General features: G+C 40.3%; 1 protein-coding gene across 1 annotated transcript; it reads left to right on the forward strand.

The window, feature by feature from the left end:
* Positions 1-13,602: 13,602 nt before the first annotated feature.
* On the forward strand, positions 13,603-20,156 carry LOC116316971 (histamine H3 receptor-like). Its single transcript, XM_031735624.2, has 3 exons — positions 13,603-13,849; positions 14,519-14,685; positions 18,204-20,156. The coding sequence occupies exons 1-3, from the start codon at positions 13,603-13,605 to the stop codon at positions 18,954-18,956; spliced, it is 1,167 nt and encodes a 388-aa protein (XP_031591484.2). The 3' UTR covers positions 18,957-20,156.
* Positions 20,157-21,671: the final 1,515 nt, after the last annotated feature.

Consider the following 21,671-nt stretch of genomic DNA (forward strand, 5'->3'; position numbering starts at 1 on the left):
AGTGTGCCAAGAAAATAACCACCCACACCATTACACCACCATCAGCGTGAACCGTTGATACAAGGAAGGCGGACTACATCCTTTCATGTTGTTTTACACCAAAACAAATCCTGACCCTTACGAATGTTGCAGTAGAAACCAAGACTCATTAGACCATGCAACATTTTTTTCATTATTCAATTGTACAATTTTGGTGAATCCGTGTGAACTGTAGCCTCAGTATCCTGTCCTTAGCCAACAGGAATGGCACCCGGTGCGGTCTTCTGCTGCTGCAGCCCATCTGCTTCAAGGTTCCATGTGTTGTGTGATCAGATATTCTCTTCTTATATGAGCCACTTTTGACTTGGCCTCTGACATTAACAAGGCATTTCTTTTCCAGAAAACTGCACCTGAATGGATAGTTCCTATTTTCTTTTTGTACTATTCTCTGTAAAGCCTAGAGATAGATGTGTAGGAAAATCCCTAAAATGCTCAAAGTAGTTCATGCTACATGGTTTTAACATCTCTCTTCAGTTGTGACTCTTTTCTTAGTAGTGGCATCATACTCTTGTCTTATGTCCTAGTTTCTGCAACTCAATTTTTCATTCAGTATTTCTGTTGTTGGTTTCTATACTGTCATTATTCTGTGTTATAATGACATCCACAACACCAGTATCTACAGGAACACAAGGTCAATGTTATTTCAGTAATGCAAGACAGCTATTACTTTACAGGCAAATGATTAAAAAAACTACAACTTCAAAGTAAAACATATTAATCTGGTTTTATTCATATCCACAAACCTCATATGGCAATATTTTTATCTTTCTCTACAGTGTGTCAGGTGGAATTGCCAGCCAACATCTATGACATTTGTGAAATAGCACAATGCTGGAAATTAATACAAGTAAACAGCCCAGAAAAACAATATTTTAATTAAAGATAACAGACATTGGTGTTCTTCTTCTTGCTGGTGTTACAGATCCTGCTGAGGCCACTGATAGTCTATAGGTTGCAGTTAAAGATATCTTAGTTTTTCACACTGACATTTATGAAACACTGCAAGACAGATGTTAACATGAAAGTTCATATTAAAATTATAAACAGTATTAACAGTAACAGTAAACAAGCATTATCAGTGTGGAGTGTACCAACAATTAGATGTGAAAATATTCCTGAAGCAATGTCATACTTTTATCCTTTCCCTTGAAATGATGTGCTTCATTAGATATATAATCCTAAATCACGCCGTTACATGCAGCGTGGAGTATTTCCAAACTGTGTCTCAGTGGAATTTGTCTGTTCCTGCAAAGTGTTAATGAACTGGTCTGACCAAATTATTCACTAGATGTAGGTATTTGCTGGAGCAGGTGAGTCTGCACAAGTGTGTCATTGCTGAAAGCCAGAAACACAAAACAGTTACATTGTTTGAGAGAAAAAAATGCAATGGTACCATACCACTTTTTTAAAGGTCATACATCTTAGATATTTGTTACTTTATTATTCTATATAGCTACAAACATTTTGAGGCATTGAAGGTCAATTCTCTGTGTGTGGCTTTAAAGGCCCTGCTTATCTCGAGCAATTAGGTCCCCTGAGGTATGTGCACATTTGTGGGTAGAGGTGATAGGGTCGTGCTGTAATGAAGGTACATGTCTGCGAGAACTTCAAAGATAAGTTGCTTAGTCTTCGGCATAATGGAGGTATATTTAACCTCAGTCACCTGGGAGAAATGGAGGTGTAGGGGATTGGGGGGAAAAAACAGAAAAACCTAATGGAATAAATTATGGGATTGAATTGCATTTATAACAGCATCGCAAAGTTTAGCCAGTTGAGTTTAAATAACCTCAACAACGTGTTTTGATCTTTAAAAAAGTCTGTAAGTCAGGGCTTTGTTATGGGAGTTTTTTAAAAGAAATGTGGGCAACTCAGCTGTGTCTTAATTGCTGTTGAATCTGTCAGAGCAACAGCAGAAATTATTCAAGGATAACAAGACATGGAAATCAACACAATTATGTCAAACAAAGACAATCAAAACTTCTCTGAAAAAGAGTTGGAACAAAAAAAGGCAAATGTTCTCTGCACATTAACTCTCAGCTCCTGCCTAGCAGAAGCCAGCGCTGCCATTTCTTTTCATCCTGAGAAAATAGACTCTACATTTTACTTGTGAACATATATCCTTATTATTATTGGTTAATTATAAGGTCTTGAAATTTATGGAAACATCACTGCAGACATTAATCAAAGCATATTCATCAAATCAGGTCTGGTGAGGGAAAGAAGCGCGCTGGGCTAGTTCCTGCTAATTAGCATGGCAATTATTGTAAGCTGTCACAGCTCTTAAGCAACGGGGTGGACTGTGTGTGCTCCAGAGTGTAATCCCTCACAAATTACAAGATAATGGAGGCAAAGAGAGGCCACTGCTTCAAAAGGAACCAGGAGATAGAATCCCCAGCAGGGACATTTTAGGGACAGGCAGAGAGAGACAGCGAGTGAGGGAAAAGGTAGGGGGAAAAGAACAGCGTGTATTCCCTTCACATAGAGCAGCATGAATAGCAGAGGCTTATTTGACTGCCTGGTAAAGTGATTGGCTCCAAAGGAAACAGAGCTCAAAGACTGTTCTTCTTTTAACTTAGAATGTGTCATTTTGAATGTTAAACTGTTCTCTGAAACATTTTTTAAGATAATGGCCATCAATAAGTGACTCTGGATTCTATTGTGTTTTATGCAGTCAAGAATGCTTCAGCTAATAAGGAGAAATCAAAAGTCCCCTTTGTCTGAATGCAACACTTGGACTGCTTGCCTGTGGTGCTGGCTGTTACAAGCTTCTTCTAATGTGCTTTTTTGTGCTTTGCAAGCATCAACCTTGCAGGGCACCAGACAGTGCTGTCCACTTTCCCCCTTACTTTTTGATATTTTTATCGAACCATTAGCAGGAGCAATCAGATAAAATGTAGATATCGAAGGAGTTCAACCTGAAAATACAGATCCTATGATAAGCCCATATGTTGATGATGTATTACTTTTCCTCAGGAGCTCACAAACCTCACTTATAAAGATGACCAAACTTAAACATAAGTTCTGATCCATATCAGAAAACTCCATCAACTGAAATAAATCAACAGGTAACATTAGATATCTTGGTATAAATTCTTATACCAAGCTCTCAGACCTGGTACGGTTAAATCATATTCCTTTATTAAAAATGGTAGAGGATGATCTCACATGTTGTAGAATATAACACTGATGGGAAGAGTTTCCGCCATTCAAATGACGATTGTGCCAAAAATAAATGACTTATTTTCACTGATCCCGGATAAGCCCCCCTCTTACCTGCTTTAGATGACTAGATTTTAACATTTCAAAAATTTTGTGGAAAATAAACCTTCACGCATAAGTCTAAAAACACTACAAAAACAAAAACACAGTGGTGGTTTAGAAGTACCAAATTTTTATCACTACTTCTTATCCAATAGATTGCTATATGTTTCAAAATGGATTAAACCAAGCTTACTGTATTACGCTGCCCTTAGCTGAACATGGAACAAGTATTCTGTGGAAAAGTAAAAATCTCTAATCTGCCTTCCATCAGCTACAGTATTAAGCACCATAACTGCTTTAAAAGCCTCAACATAAACACTTCTCTGACAGGCTGGTGGGAATTCTTATAAATAACTAAGTCTTCACTTATCCCATGTAAACTAACACCTATTTGGAACAGTCTACATATTTATCAGAAAATGAAAATACTCAATTTTTCATCACGGCATGAGAAAAGAACCTGTAATGTGTTATATGAGATGGAACGTTTATTTCATTTGAAGAACCTGTATCAAAATATAGAATCAGCAAAGGTACATTTCTTGAATATCAGCAACTGAAATCCATCATACAGGAAAAACTTCAATCTCAGTCAACTGAATCTAGACATACCTACTTGGGTAACAAAATTTTTAATTCAATTCAATTCAATTCAATTCAATTCAATTTTATTTATATAGCGCCAAATCACAACAAAAGTCGCCTCAAGGCGCTTTATATTGTACAGTAGATAGCACAATAATAAATACAGAGAAAAACCCAACAATCATATGACCCCCTATGAGCAAGCACTTTGGCGACAGTGGGAAGGAAAAACTCCCTTTTAACAGGAAGAAACCTCCGGCAGAACCAGGCTCAGGGAGGGGCGGCCATCTGCTGCGACCGGTTGGGGTGAAAGAAGGAAAACAGGATGAAAGACATGCTGTGGAAGAGAGACAGAGATTAATAACAGATATGATTCGATGCAGAGAGGTCTATTAGCACATAGTGAGTGAGAAAGGTGACTGGAAGGAAAAACTCAATGCATCATGGGAATCCCGGCAGCCTACGTCTATTGCAGCATAACTAAGGGAGGATTCAGGGTCACCTGGTCCAGCCCTAACTATATGCTTTAGCAAAAAGGAAAGTTTTAAGCCTAATCTTGAAAGTAGAGATAGTGTCTGTCTCCCGAATCCAAACTGGAAGTTGGTTCCACAGAAGAGAGGCCTGAAAACTGAAGGCTCTGCCTCCCATTCTACTTTTAAATACTCTAGGAACAACAAGTAGGCCTGCAGAGCGAGAGAGCAAAGTGCTCTAATAGGGTGATATGGTACTACAAGGTCATTAAGATAAGATGGGGCCTGATTATTTAAGACCTTGTATGTGAGGAGCAGGATTTTGAATTCAATTCTGGATTTAACAGGAAGCCAATGAAGGGAAGCTAAAACAGGAGAAATATGCTCTCTCTTTCTAGTCCCTGTCAGTACTCTTGCTGCAGCATTTTGGATTAACTGAAGGCTTTTCAGCGAGTTTTTAGGACATCCTGATAATAGTGAATTACAGTAGTCCAGCCTGGAAGTAATAAATGCATGAACTAGTTTTTCAGCATCACTCTGAGACAGGATATTTCTAATTTTAGAGATGTTGCGCAAATGGAAGAAAGCAGTCTTACATATTTGTTTAATATGTGCGTTGAAGGACATGTCCTGGTCAAAAATGACTCCAAGGTTTCTCACAGTGTTACTGGAGGCCAAGGTAATGCCATCCAGAGTAAGAATCTGCTTAGATACCATATTTCTAAGATTTTCAGGGCCGAGTACAATAACCTCAGTTTTATCTGAATTAAGAAGCAGAAAGTTAGCGGCCATCCAGGTCTTTATGTCTTTAAGACATTCCTGCAGTTTAACTAATTGGTGTGTGTTACCTGGCTTCATGGATAGATAGAGCTGCGTGAATATCTGTACCCCCAAATGCTTATCAGAAATGTATAAGCTGTTGTTTAAAATTGGCCAATCAATTTCTCTCCCAACTGCAAAGTAGGAGGGAGATCTTTCCATCAGTCCAGATCAAATCCTCTGGACACAAATATGCTTAAACACCTTCAAAATAACTGAAATCCCCAACGTGCACCTTATACAATACAAAATTCTCTACAGTCTGCCTCTTCAAAAAACCAACTGGATAAATTTGTCTCTCTCTGGCCCCCACTGATCAGTTCCATTACTTAGTGAGGGTGGTCGGCTATACTCTCATTTTCCTGTATGCCTTGCAAGTGGATGGGGATGCTCTCTGTGACTATGGGTGTCCGGTGGCCTCCTGGTGGCTGGAGAGCTGTGGTTGCTATTTTGGAGGCCGGGTCAATGTGTGCCTGCCTCAGATTGTGGCAGTGGAGGACTGAGGTGGGTGATGCCTAATGCCGGGCTCACACTGTGCGATTTTTTCAGTCGCGCAATTCAGCTCCTGCTCAAACTGTACGATTGACTCGCAGGGGTTAGAAGTTCATAGGTCACGATGCAGGGTCTCACACTATACGACCCGATGCTCTGATGCGACCTGAGTGCTCACACTGTGCTTCGCTCGCTCTCCCTCTCTGTCTTTCACTCACACAGACACGCACACCACCACCATCAACTTTGCTAAATTGCTAATGAAAAACATTGATCAGGCAGCTGTGATAGAGCAGCAATCTTCATCCAACTCCTGTCACGTTTGTTGCGGTCATGGTAATTTTTTGAAGCCACATCAAAAAGGCTCGGGTGAGCTTGCCAAAGTTTAACCAGTTGTGCTTCCATCGCTTGTGTCCAGACAATACGCTGTGCTGCCATCCTACTCAGTCTTTTTCGCCGACGTTTATGCGTTTGCGCATGCGCAGTGTGAGAAACTGCGGTGACACCCTCACGACGGTCGTGAGGATTTCAAACATGTTTGAAATCCTCCCGACAAGCGATTGATGATCGGGAGCTGGTCGTGAGGTGTTAATCGCTTCTCGTTATGCCTTACACTACGACGATGCACGACGCACGATGAAGGACAAACTCGGGCCGATCGCCAAAACGGTCGCACGACTCAAAAATCGGCTCAAAATGGGCCAAAAACCGCACAGTGTGAGCCCGGCATAACATGGTGGTCTCCAGACTTGTTGGTGCTCCGGGGCATTGTCATTACGGGCCATAGGCTGACTTCTTCCTGCCATGTGGCAGGGTGTGGGGAATGGGTGTGCCTACTGAGCCAGTCGTTTGCTGGCTTGCTACACCCCTGTTTCACAAACCTGCCTGGGACGGGGGTCTACAGGCAGTTTGTGGTGCACTTTGGCGTCGTCCCAGTTTGCTGTTGGTTCGGGGCAGCATCTGCTCGCCGGCACCTCAAAGGGGAGGGAGGGTCAGTGTGTGTGAATTTGTCTTTATGTCTCTCTGTGTGTCATTAGTGGGTGGGTGAGAGTGAGTGAGTGAATGATCTGTATGAGTGAGTGTGTTGGGCTGGGTCTGGGTCTTTCTGAGCTTTGGCCCCTGTGGGACATGGTCACTGCTCCCTGCTGAACACTCTGGCCCACTCCCTTGGTGGCCCGCTCCTCCTCTTCAGGCTCTGCTGGGTGCCAGGTGGTTCTTGGGCACTTGGAGACCTGAGACCCTGTTCTTGACTCGTACCAGGGTGCACGCCCTCTAGTGGGGTAGACTCTCACCCTTTGTCCTTGGGCACCCCATCTGAGGCTTTCCTCTTTCTCCTGCTTGGACAGATATGCAGATGTTGCCGAGATGTGTGGCTTTAGGTCTTTGGTACTCTTGGGGGCTGCCAGTGGCGTGGGTTTCCTGATTCCTTCTCTTGAAAAGGGAGGCATTATTGCGGCACTCCACCCTCATTATCAAGCACATTTGTGACAAAGACACAGGCAATCTCACTTTCTCGGCCCTCTGTATCATATTCACACTCACACTACAAGAAGATTGTCGATTTATGTATCTCTGTATTTTGTAATTTTTGTGTTCCAGGTGCTGTATGTTTGATTTTACTTAAGAGGTGCAGCAGTTGGCGATACATTGTACATTTCTGTTCTTACTCTATCCTTTTATTATATTTTCCCCTATGCGCCCACCCCTTTTTTTTTCTTCCCTGCCTGTGCTGTCTTAGACATTGTCATACCACACCACATATAATGATATAATGTAATACCTGAAATAACATAAATACAAATAAAAAAAAAAGTTTTTGCAAGCAGATGTCTTATCAATGTACAAGACTGCCAAAAATACACAGCACTTTGCAGCTGCAGCATTCCTGCTGTACTGTATCTAACAGTAGATTCAGCAGTATTTAAGAGCATATTAAGAGGTGATCTGTATATCAACGTGTACTGTATCGACATAAGGAAGAATTCTTAGTAACAGGTTGTGGATATGCACACAGGATCCCATCATCAGGATCAAGATCTGGTCAGGATCACAAAGCATGGACCGTATGGAAATCAAGCCCAGACAGAGCATTTATCGTAAATATTGCAATCAATTAAAGGATGACTCATCAACCGAGTGCATGCATCGTTTCTAAAAAAAAAAGAAGCTTCCAAATTGTCTCTTGATTGACTGAACCTCAGTGGATCCTTAGGTTCGGCTGTGTTTATTTTCACAAGGGTGTTGTCAGTAGCACTGATAGGTGTCAAGACATTTATAATTGCTTTGATAAGACTTTGATATTGCAATTTAGATAGGATGCTATTTTGGGAGAGATGATTACTCGTTAATGCAAAGAACTTGAACTAACAAGCTCACTTTTAAAATAATGATAATAAATATTTACATCACAATAAGCAAAACTAATTTAAATACTAGTGAAAGCAGAAAGTCTTTCCACAGCATCTAAGAGGATATTAAAATAAACCACAAGAGCTGTTTGCATTGTGGTGGAAGGGAACATTTTTAAAAAAGGAAAGAATTTCTAAATCACACAAACAGCTCAAAATGTGATGGCAGTATAAACGAGCTCTTAAAGCATTTGATTTCCCCTTAATGTTTGCTTACATACGATTCAGTTATATTTGCAGTGATGACTTACTTGACAAATTTTGACATGTGGATGGGGTAAAGAGATACATGGACTAAACAGCTTGGAGCTTTTGAAAATCAAATGAAAAATTAAACAAGTCCAAATACTGTCACGATGAGGCACACCCACGGCATTTCAATGAGCTTCTGTGGATCTAGAGCATAAGGTAAATGCCAGCACCCTTCATCTCACAGGCAGCTTTGCCAAACAGACTGTGAGACTGAGAAGCCATCCAACTATGAGTTCAGCTCTCTCATTAATGATCAGCATTTATTATGTAAACTCTGACAGTGCTGATGTGATGTGAAGCCTTAGACTACCAGGGGATATATCTGTTGTGCCCAAATGGCAATTAGCCCATACTAGCATATTGATGCAGCCCTGTCCAACAGTAGTTAACAGTTAAGAGTATTATTTTCTTCATAAAATAAAAAGCTGAAAAATAAAAATAGCTGAAAAGCCATTACATGAAATGTAAATAAAAACATATTTTAGGGGTTTAAAAATCTCATTAAGCCATATTTTAGTCATGGTAGAACATAGAAAACATATCAATGTTTACAATTTTAAGAAGCTCAATTTGAATTTGATGGCAGCAACAAAGTCTGAAGTTGGCAGAAGGGCAGCAAAAGGCTGGAAAAGTGAGTGCTGCTAAAGAGAAAAACACATGGAGGAATACTTTGTAACTAATTAGGTTAATTGGCAAAAGGTTATTAACACGATTGGGTACAAAAAGAGCATCTTAGAGAGGCAGAGTTTCTCAGAAGTAAAGCTGGCCAGACGTAAAAAACTCCGTCTACAAATTACGTAACGATTTCAGAATAATGTTCCTCAAAGTAAAATTGTGATGCCCTCAAATATATCTCATCTTCCACAGCACACACCATCATCGAAAGATTCTGAAAATATGGAGAAATCTTTGTGTGTAAGGGACAAGGCTGAAATGAGTATCCCCTCAGGCAGCACTGCATTAAGTACAGGCATGATTCTGTCATGGAAATCACTGCATGGGCTCAGGAAGCCTACCAGAAATCACTGTCTGTGAACACAGTTCACTGTGTCATCCACAAATGCAGGTTAACGCTCTATCATGTGTGATAGGTCCATAGTCCTGAGACACCACAGTCTTCTCTGGGCCAAATGTAATTTATAATGGACTGAACTGGAAAGTGGAAAGCTTTTCTGTATCCATCCATCCACGGTCGCGGAGGGACTGGAGCCTCTCCCAGCTACCAACCTGCGACAGGCTGGCGACCTGTCCATGCTGTACATGGCCTCTCGCCCTATGGGAACAAGTTGAAGTTTACTTTTTTTGGGGGGGGGGGACATGGCCCCTGCATCCTCTGGACAAAAGAGGAGAGGGATCATCTGACTTTTTATCACTTCTCAGTTCAAAAGTCTGCTCCTCTGATGGTTTGTGGGTGCATTATTGCCTATCAAACTAGCAGCTTGCACATGTAGACAGGCTTCATCAATACTGAAAGACACATATAGGTATTAGGGCAACTTATCCAGCTGACGTCTTTTTCAGGGACAGCCTTACATATTTAATCAAGACAATGCTAAACTGCATACTGCATCTATTATAACAGCACTGGTTTGTAGTAGAGGAATCCAGGTGGTGACTTGGCCTGCCTACACTCCAGACCTTTTGTGTTTTTGTTCTGTTTTTATTTAGATTTTTCACAGTGGTTTTTTTTTTTTTTTTTTTTTTTTTTAAAATAGGGTTGTGTGAGGCAGATTGCAATTTGTTTAAATGCTTTTTCAAAACCAAGTTGCAGTTGGCTGCTTGTCAGGAGCTCCTCAGAACTGAGCCAAGTGAAAACAAATCTGCACAATGGTTTTAGGACCCATAACCATCCACTATAATAGGTCTGTTTAGTGATCACTGAACATGAGTTCTTTCAGGTAGAAAAATCAGCAAGGACAGGAATCAATTTATCTAGGAGATTTAAGATTGCAATTTTGCTATCAGTGTGACATTTAGGAAGACTTAGATCAAGTCTCAAGCTGCAAAACAGTAAATGAAGGCAGCAATTATAAAAGCTTCACATATTTTAGATTTTTGAGCTCCACAGACAAAAAATGAATACATGTATGTCAATGCATTTTTCTGATTATTCCTTTGTAATCCACCTACAACAATGACCAATAGTGAAAAGGCCTTTTAACCTTTTTCTTGTCAATCATATTTTCAACAATTTTGTTTGCATTCATGTGTGAAGCCATGCATTTTGTTTTAGTATGTTTAGTTTAAATATAAATATATTTCTACACATTAAAAACTAATCTGGAATAGACTTTTACAAAACTGCAGAAACAATGTTGCAAAATGATGACTCAGGGTGTAACCTGTGCATGTTTTGGTTAAATCTTGACAGTGATTACTGTGGATAGGCACACTGTTACAGTATTGTATCATCTGTATTCCAGCCCAGCATCCAAACGCAAACACTTGAGCACTAGAGTAATGGAGAGCCACAGCAGGACACAGTATAATAGGCAACACTAGAGCTTCTGTGTACCCTCCATGACACTGCTTTCTTTTTGAGTGCCCTCCATATTTAGATGAGTCATTTCATTTGTATTTCCAAATCCAGCAGTAGTGCACCTGTTAAACAGATTGCTTTCCTGACACACTTTTGTGAAGAAGAAGAAGAATATTCATGTTAAACAGTTCTCAATATTTAATTGTTTCAGCACTTCACCAACTATACTTCAGTCTATCTCTCTATCTCTCTATCTATCTATCTATCTATCTATCTATCTATCTATCTATCTATCTATCTATCTATCTATCTATCTATCTATCTATCTATCTATCTATCTATCTATCTATCTATCTATCTATCTATTTTCACAGGAGTCTAGGACTCTATGCAGTCTGGTCTCTAGTCTCTAACTGCAATAACTTCAACTAATATTCTGTATGTTTATACCTTTTGACCCAGGCTTCTTTAGAATGCTACACCAGTTCATTGAGGTTTGGGGGATGCATTTATACACAGCTCTCTTAAGGTCCTGTCAGAACATTTCAGTCTGGTTAAGGTCTGGACATTGACTGGGCCATTAGAGCAACTTGATTCTTTTCTTTTTCAGCCATTATGTTGTAGATTGAATGGTGTGCTTGGGATCATTGACCTGTTGTATGACATCATTTCAGGAAAGCTTTAGCTGTTTGACACATTTGACTCTAGAATACTTTGGTAAACAGAGGAGTTCATGGTCGACTCAATGACTGCAAGGTTCCCCGGTCCAGTGCCTGCAAAGCTGCCCAGCTCAGCCCTCTGCTGTGTCTCCAAAAAGTCTCCACTTTGGTCTTTTGTGCATAAAGGACATTGTTCCAGAAATCTTGTGGTTTGTTTAAATGCAACTTTGAAGATGTAAGCTGTGCTGTCATTTTCTTTTTGGACAGAAGAGGCTTTTTTGTGTCAATCCGTCCACACAAGCTATTCTTGGTCAGTCTTTTTGTCATTGTACTATTATGGACTTTAACATTTAGCAATTGGTTAAATGTTTGCTAATTGGGGCCCTGCAGAGTCTGGGATGTACCACTTTGATGTTTTTGCAGTTACATTGAGCATTGCACAGTCTGACCTTAGGGAAAATTTGCTGAGACAACCAATCCTTAGCAGACTGTGGCATTGTGTTAATTAGGTTATAAGGAACAATTTCCCAGATTTGAGTAGTTACAGTCCAAGACTTGGTTCAATTCATATGTAAATGTCCAAGTAAAAGCAATTCAGTTGTTCATACTTTAGACCTGTCATTACATAGACTGTATGCTCAACTCACAGTACAATATGGGAGTGTAGCCTCTTATGTAACCCCTAACCTACCCTTGCTGCCAGTGTGCTTTTTGTCATTATCTTTCCACATTTCCACTCAGTCCCTGTTTCTGCAAACTCACAAATGCATTGTCATGTTTGACCAATTTTGAAACATTTCTCACATGATAGCGCACTCATCTTCTTTTAACAAAGCTAAATGGACTGTGTGAAAATGTGTACTTACATTACTCTGCTACTCAGTGTTGCATCTCCAACGCAGCTAACTCTGAGAGATGACGGTGGCTCCAAAATAACAGTTATTCAGACTAAATTCTTTCAGTCACTTCTACTGTTCTAATGTTGCTCATTTTTACTGGATCACAGTTGGGGAGCTGGAAAGATAGTATGCAAATGAGCCTTATCATTTTTTTTTTATTGAATCCTCAACAAAAATTGTGAGACTTTTTTAGCATCAAAACTAAGACGTTGTTGTTTCAAGGAAGATGACAGAGAGAGAGAGAGAGAGAGAGAGAGAGAGAGGGAGGGAGAGAGACTCCATCATTAGGAGAAACAATGTAAGAAGCATTTTGACAACAAAGGACGGAAGTAAACAAGCGAAACAAGAAAAAAAAGTTGTTTTATAGCTTAAAGGAAATGATCTTTTGCTCACTCACGTTGCGTTTGGGATGAGGTAATTGTCTGGACAGTTAGCTGGTGTCAAACCCTCAGCATGCTACTGTGTGTGTGCATGCATCATCCCATAGCGAATTAAATTACAATAACAGCATAGCCTAAATGGGCTTCCTGCGAGCTGCGCGCACACCCACATGCTTTTCACCTTGTGTGAGCCGTGGCGAGGGGAATGTGCGTCTGTGAATCAGATATGAGACTTTTATGAATTTATTTCAGCGAAGAAAATACGAGGGACGGCTATTAAGTGCTTCCTGTGTTGATTCACATCCTGAATATGTTTTAAAGGGGGGAAAAGTCAGTAAGGCACAGACTAATGCATTCAGAGGTGAGACATCTCAGTTTACTGTAAAAAGACAGAAACTACCTTTCCATAAACACCGGATAGGATGCTGTTGAAATTTAAGCTCAGTTCCTTTTTTGTTGTTTTTCTTGCTGTCCCTAAATTATTTAAAGTTTAAAGCCAAACTAAAGATTTGTGCCAGTAAAATCACAGACTTTGGTCACTTCTAAAATCTCAATTTAGCTCGAAAATGATTTAATGGTTGTGTGGAGAAAAATTCTCATTTCAACGAAGTGCTTCATGCCAGACAAACGCTGACAGACGTGCGTAATTCATCAGGTGTCCGGGTCGGGTTGTGAGAAGCGTTGCGCGCTCTCTCGTGGATATCCGTGGACATAATGCTCAGTTCCATCAGGAAACCGGAGCTTTCGGAACATGGGGTGTTGAACGCAGCGTCCGTTCGCCTGGCACCTGTTGCTTATTACATTTAGACCTGGCCCGTTGGGGATTTAACGACCGCAGCATTCACCTCACATCAGGACCATGTCGGAGGAGCAAACTGATTCCAACTCCACAGGGTACTATTTTGGCAATGCCTCCACTAGAGTCCAGAGCAGCTTCGTTTTCTCGGGACCCATGATTGTCATTTTAATGGTGATGATGGTGACTTTGGTTGTTGTGATAGTTTTGGGCAACGCGCTCGTCATCTTGGCATTTAAAGTGGACAAGAGTTTGAGGAGACAGTGCAATTACTACTTCCTGAATCTAGCAATATCTGATTTTCTTGTAGGTAAGTCCAAGCGCAGTCTGCTTTGCAGAGCCTGGAATAACAGACAAGCTAGTGAAATTGATATGATAAAATGCACATAATAACTTAACATGTTTTGATGTGATGCAATCTGATAGCATATGATTCATGCGTGAATATTCGATGATATGTAAAGTTTTCAAATTCCCACAGTATTTTAGTGATAAGGACATGTTTCTTATGGCTTTCATTCTCCCTGCAATGGAGATGGCTGCTAATAGATACCTGTGCACTGATTGACTGGAGCTAGATTACAAGATTAAATAGCTGCTAATCAGTTAAATGAATGAGACTGACAATAAATAATCAGAGAGCTTGATACATTTTCTATTTGGCGAGGGCGAATTTTGCCTCATTTATAAGCACTGCTATTTCACATTTACAGTTTAATCTGCTTTATTAGAGAATGCAAGCAGTATAGAAACATTTATGCAGAAATGGTGTAATAACATTTAAATATATATTTAAAGTGTTCTTTAATTATCCACCACCATAACTTCTCCTGTAAAGACATATTTTATGTTAGCAAGTGTATTGTACTATATTGATAATCTGGTTACATGCTTTCTTCCTTAAAGTAATGAAAATATACTAAGTGCTGTTATTTTTGCTTTGGTTTCTGCTCCCATTACATCATCACTATTTCTCTAGGGGCATTTTGCATCCCGGTGTACATCCCCTACATCCTCACAGGCAGGTGGACGCTGGGTCGAGGACTGTGTAAGCTGTGGCTGGTCATGGACTACCTGCTTTGTTCCGCGTCTGTCTTCAGCATTGTTCTCATCAGCTACGACCGCTTCCTGTCAGTCACCAGAGCAGTGAGTGGAATATGTCGTCCCTCCGTGCTCACAGATGTCAAATATAATTTAAGGGACTCTGACAGAACAAAATTAACTCCCATATTTGTAAAAAATAATATTGCCACCCTCTTTCTGCTATTCAACCATTTATCTGTTTGAATGAGTCTTTTAAAGTATAATGTTAAATGTTTTAAATCTCAGTTATTTGCAAATACACCAGTGTTTATTCTTCCACTGTGTGGCTTAGTTTCCGATGAATCTCCCAGGTCATCGGTAGGGGCAATCGAAGCTCAGTCTCCCAAATGTGCCCATCTGCAGAGGTTAATCATTCCTGACCTGTTCAGGCCCAGCGCCACCCCTAATTATAGTTTTTCCACATGATGAAGATAGAAAAAAGTTGCGTTATGACTTTGGGACAAACTGGGCTTCAGAAAATATTCAGTATACAATAAATCACTGTAAAAAAAAAATGTTTAATCTTAATTTCTCCTTATTGCCACTCATAATTACTTGATTTTTTTCCCTCTAAAACACAGAAACACAATGGTACATCACTACTACTCTATATGCTCTATCTCTTCCTGCTTCGGAACACACTTTCTAAGTATTTTTTCCTAACCTCTGAAGACGTTAGCCCCATTTACCGTGTTGTCGGGGCTTGTCTGTGCATTACACAGCTGACTGTGTCCTACAGATATGTGCGATAACTCAAAGGTGGGACAAGGCTTGGCATAGTGGACAAAGAGAGGGCTCTGTTTCCTTTCAGAAAGGAAACACTTAACATCAGAGCAATGAATACAAATAACACCGGAGAGAGAGAGCCTCTTCTTTAATTAGCGAGCTTTGATCATAGAGATCCTCCTCCGTACCGTGGTCCTTCCAACCTGAAGAGATCAATCGTAGCAGAAACAGGCCACCGGCAGCCAAGCAACATTTTCCTAAAAGCATTTTTCTCTGAACATGGAAAGACAAAGGGTCAGCAGCAGTCACAGACAAAGTTTGTCTTTGAAATGAAAAGATGTAGACAAATACTGACTGTTAAATAGATCAAATGTCAACACATTTCTAAAATGCTAATAGCACAGTGTCAGAGAGAAAACATTGTAGTTAATGAGCTAGTTTGGAATGTAAGAGGGAGTTTTCCTACTAAGATCTTAGAAAGAATTCAACAAAGTTTTTTTTAAATTAAAAGAAACTGATTTACAAGTGTAGAGTCAACATGCCTCATGTTAACACTATATGTCTTAACTGATTAACGTGTATAGCTGAGGGGCCATGTTCATGTCATGCAAATTTATACAAATGTAAGTGAAATCATCTTTCATATTCTTTGAAGAAGGTCTTGAGTTAATTAGAAAGACAGAGGGTGACATACATGTGTGCTCAGAGATGCTGCGAGCTGGGCATGAATGTGAGCAGAGACATAGGATGTGACACTAATTGAGACAAGTGGTGGTTCACTGACTTTTGTACTGCACAATGTTACATTGATGTTCTCATTATGTGTTTATTTGGTCTGTCCATCAGTATACTGTGATGGTTGGTAAATATAGTACTGTACAAAAGTGGTGAGTCACCCCCCATTTTTTTCAAAATAGATGTGGTAAATTATTTGAACATGTGCAAACGTGCACAAAAAAAGCATATCAGGCAAAAATAGAGTTTGTACAATTCTAACATCCATGAAAGTCAATATTTGGTACGTCCACAGTCTGTTAGGCAGCTTTCTTGTCTTTTCTTTAAGCAGTCTTGAGGAATACTTTTCCAGGCTTCTTCAAGAACATCCAAAGCTCTTCTTTGGATGTTGGCAGCCTTTTGTTCTGTTCTTTGTCAAGATGATCCCACACTGCTTCAGTAATGTTAAGGTCCGGGCTTCAGACCCTGACTGATAGCGGTCCATTATGTGTTTTTCTATCCAGGTATGCTTTTACTGCATTGGCAGTGTGTTTGGGATCGCTGTCATGCTGAAAAAGGAAGTCATTTCCAATCAGATGCTTTCCAGATAGTATTGCATGGTGGCTCAAAATCTCGCTGTACTTTTCTGAGTTCATAATTCAGCAGTTTTGACAAGATTCTGAACCAACACAGCTGACTGGCTAAATTATCTCCTCAAACCATGGTCCAGAGCCCTCATGTGATTCAGGTTTTGACAGATGATCTTCTGCAGGGACACCGCCCTCGGGCCTGGAATTGACCCTGTTCTAGACACTCACTTTTTTACCTCTCGCCTGACATCCTCTGTATCTACTGATGGCAATTCGAACCAAATTTTTAAATTTGGATTCATCACTCAGTAAGAACTATTGCCACTGAACTGAAGCCCAGTTTTTGTGTAATTTGGCAGACATTATTTTTTCCCTGTTTCCATTCCTTAAGAAGAGCTTCTTGACAGCGACCGTTACACCGACATGACCTTAAGACAATCTTCACCTGCTTTGTAATCCTGACACTTGTCTTTCTGTGTCCTCCTCTTGTCCAGTTTCCTTTTTTCTTTAACTCTTAAATGAAAATAAAAATGACCAGGTAAAAGACTGGGCTGAAAACGAATCAAAAAGCAGGCAGTGTCCAAAGAAAAACTTTGAAAGATCTTCACAAAGTCTGGAAAACTATTTCCAAGATCACCTTAAAAATGACAACAAAGTCTGGCTCCTTGCAAGTTAAATATAAAGGTGTTGGTGTTGAAGGGTTTGACTCTAATCTTACAGACACAGTGACATACCTAGTGTCACTTTGTTGAAGACTGGTTTCCATAATTACTGCCTATCTTTAGCTGAAGCAAGACAGTGAAGTGTAAAATAGTGTTTTAAAAAAACTAAAGACATTTTTGGACACAACTTAGGGGAAAAATGTATTCTTTTGCTTTACTTTTTCACATTATTGAGAAAAACAAATACTACTTGGTACTTTAAAAAACTATATTACTAAATATTATTAACATTGCAGTATATAAAACAGTTACATTTAACCCCACTCTGACTAGATATTCATAAACGCTGCACACTTATTCATGCATGACTAAAGCAGCTCAGTTTAGAAGGGCACTCAAAGGGCTCATCCTCTGCCAAGCCAGTGAAAATGATCTGGATCTGTACCAAATTTCAATGTTTTCTTCCTACGGCCATTCTACACCTCTCCACCACATTGTAGTTTTAGTAGTTTTTAACCTAATCTTGACAAACCTTCCGACAGACTGACAGATAAAATCGGCTCATCTTTTTGTGAAAGGATAATAATAAAATAGTGACGGACATTTCTTCTTCTTTTTAAACATTACATAAATTTTTCAGTCCAGTTTCGATTGTAATTTACTATCAAGAATATTGTGAATGTGAGAGTTACACTGTAATATGACCTTTTCATATTGTGTCATTCTTCTAAAACTGCATTATACAGCCTGAAAGCCTCATCTTCCAGTATTGCTGCAGTAGCTAAACAACCATTTGCAAATATGTCTACAAAAACTGACTAATTGAGTGTCTTTACGCTGACAGGATTTCTAAAGTATATTTACTGATTTATGTATGTATTTACTGCAGGTAAGCTACCGTGCCAGACAGAGCATGACTCATCAAGCCATAATCAAGATGACTGCAGTCTGGGTGCTAGCCTTCGTCCTCTATGGCCCTGCTATCATATTCTGGGAGCTGGTGGTGGGCATAAGCCACGTGCCAAAGGATGAGTGCTTCGCAGATTTCTATTACTCTTGGTATTTCCTGCTGAGTGCCTCTATGCTGGAGTTTTTTTCTCCTTTCATCTCTGTGGCTTTCTTCAACCTCAGCATTTACCTCAGTATACGCAGAAGGAGGCTGCACAGCAGGGAGGCTCAGCTTCACCTTCAAGCAAGTGAACCCGCCTCTGCCCAGGGGGAAGGTATCCCCCTGTCCCACAATTGGGGGTTTGGGATAAAACTGGCTGTAAGAGGCTCTATCAACTCCCAGACATCCTCTCCTGGTTTGGGTAAGCTAGATGCCTCAAACAGCAGGGCAGCCCATCCTAGCCGTCTATCCAGGGATAAGAAAATTGCTAAGTCTCTGGCCATCATAGTATGTGTGTTTGCCATCTGCTGGGCACCGTACACCCTACTGATGATCATCCGCGCTGCCTGCAGAGGGCAATGCATCCAGCATCACTGGTACGAGGTCACCTTCTGGCTCCTGTGGCTCAACTCTGCTATTAACCCATTCCTCTACCCGCTGTGCCACAGTAGCTTCCGCAGGGCCTTTAGCAAGATTCTCTGCCCAAAGCGGCACACTACTCCCCCATCATCTGTCCTACGCACTGGCCAGTGACAAACTGATGCCTGTGGATGGATGGTGATGAACAATGCGCCCGAACTGTTGATGGATGTGTTTATAAACCATTGAAACCAATCTGTGCACCATAGTTTGTTATGTAGAAAGTAACTCACAGTTTTCAGTGTTTTTCAGCGTTAGGAAGTTCAAGATTTTTACTGCAAAACATATCAGAATTTAGCAATCAGTTTTCTTGTGTTCAGCTAAAGGATGTGCTAAGCGGAGGCATAAAATATCCCCAAATGTATTTTGATAACACCCTGGAGACGGAACTGAAAAATATTAGCAGTGGTATGTCAGTTGTTGGATATGAGGAAGAAAAAAATCATGAGGCGGTGAAACACATATACACAAATATAATGCAAAACCCCCCCAAACATTACAATATCATCTGCAAGCTTACGTGTCAGTGAAATATTGTCAAGAAATTCATTTTATTGGCAAAACTTTACATTTATTGTCTTTTTTATTAGGCGACAGGTAAGATAGATAGATTTATTCTCACACAAAATAATCTATTTAAAGAGTTTCCTCCACTGTGGCCAGAGCTTAAATAAACAGATCACTATCACCATCTACTGTCAGAAGGTTTACTACTCCTGTAATGCCAGAAGCACAGTGAGCAAAATACAAAGTGCCATTAGGTGCAATTTTAAAAATGACATCTGCTTTTAAAGCCTATATTTAAGGTAAAATGTTATATATTAGTGATGGATTATATTCCTCTCCACTCTTGAGTGCATTTGAAATTCATTTGCAAATTTATTAGTACCAGGTTCTGGTCAGCATGTAGCATATTTATCACTACTAGTCATCAAGTGTTTGTTTTTCAGAAAAAATTTGGCTTCCAATAGGAAAGGAAAGCTTACGTGTTTACAAACAATGCCCAAACCCCCATTTTACTGTGATCACCAGGTGTATATATCCGTATGTGCCACTAGATGTCACCATTAACCTTTACAGTTTCCTTTGAGTGCAAAGCTTTATGAAGTGAAGTCAGCCAGTCAGTTTACTGTAAACTGCATATAGCAACTTTAAAATTTTAAAAACCTAATCAGTAGCAGTATGTTCTGTGCTCTGGCCAATGTTAAATATAGTCACCGAGTGATGTAATGCTATTGATGCTATAAATGCTATATATTTGTGCAGCTGTAATACTACTAGTGGCGGCTCGTCTGTGATCTTCTTGGCTCATAGGACGGCGCTGTATTAAACATCAGCTTTTTTCTTTTTTTAAAGAATGAAAGCAAAAATAAAAACACGTGTCTTTAACTGGCTCATGATCTTTATGCAGGCGTGAAGTGAAATAAATAAAAATTTCTCTCTGCGTTGTGTTGTAAATGACCGCCGTGTGCCCTGTAGTTGCTGTCTACTTGATGGCTAATTGGGTCAGCACCAAATGCAGAGTGGAATTTGTTTGATGTGCAGATGAAATGCTGAGAGTGCGATTCCATTTTTGTATTGTTCCCCAGTCTGGTAACGTTTGATTTGATAGATTAAATGAGTCCTTTCCAGATGTAGACTTGTTAGACCTGTAATTACGCCATCATGTTAGATAGTGAGGTTACATTTGCAGGTGCCTGGGTCCCACAGGGGACTTACATTTCTCAAATTGTTGCTTTTGCCTGTGTGCACATCTGGGCCCCTGGTCAGGTGCTGGGAATAAGGGCACAGCTGCAGGGAAGTGGCCTCTGCCTACTCCCCCACAACCCCCACCCCAAACCACCCCACTCTCTCTCTGCCCGTGGCGTGTTGGGGGGGATGGGGGGGCAGAAGCACATTTCTGACCAGAGGGATGCAGGCACATTTCCCTCGGGAGGGCAGAACTGCATTTATCAGCAGAATGGCAAGGCTGGCTTTACTCTCTGTTTATTTGAATGCGACAGCAAGAACGGTTTTTACTGTGGAGCACTTGCACTGTGTACAGTTATATTAAGAGGAGTACTGCTATTGATTTTGTTGATAGATTGAAATGTCATGGCTTGTGTGCCAAACCAATTGGGGATCATGCCAGCTTAAATTGGTCTAGGAGAGGTAGCGCCATGGGAAATACAGATGAGAGATAATAATTACGAACACATAGAAATGTGTGTTCATGTGGCTCTTAATCCCACCATGTCTGTGTTGTGTGTTAATGGTGGCTGTTTGTGACCCCAAGCAACGTGTTGTGACCTCAAATGGAGCACACCTGTACCCCTTAAGTTTATAGAGCCCCATTAGCAGAGATCAGTAGGTGATCAGAGGGGGGAGAGGGCCTTTTTAACTTCCCCATGAGGGTCTTTGAATAGTAAACTCTTAGAGCTCCTCCTGCAGCACTTTGTTGGAGTGATTTAATGCTGGAATCTCTTGTTTTCAAACTGGATAATACCAAAGAGACTGTGAAAGGTGGCAGATGTGGTATGAAGCAACGGTAATATGTGGCAAAAGCTACAGGCACTCTTTACAACGTAGAGCCAATATTCTACAGTTTTGTTATTTCCGGAGTAAAGCTGGAATGTAAAAGTAAACCTGCAGACAGCATCACACCACTTTATCGTGACAGGTCAAAAACTGCAACCGCACTAGTGAATGCATCATGGTCCTCCACCTCATTCTGTTCTGAGCTAACTAAATGTAAACCCCAGTTAATATTTCATGATGTAATCAAAAATACACATATAAAAAGGCTAATTCTGCTTGACTTTTTTTTTCTTTTTTTGCTTTCGTTTTCCC

The sequence above is a fragment of the Oreochromis aureus genome, linkage group 18, assembly GCF_013358895.1.
Source record: "Oreochromis aureus strain Israel breed Guangdong linkage group 18, ZZ_aureus, whole genome shotgun sequence".
Lineage (NCBI taxonomy): Eukaryota > Metazoa > Chordata > Actinopteri > Cichliformes > Cichlidae > Oreochromis > Oreochromis aureus.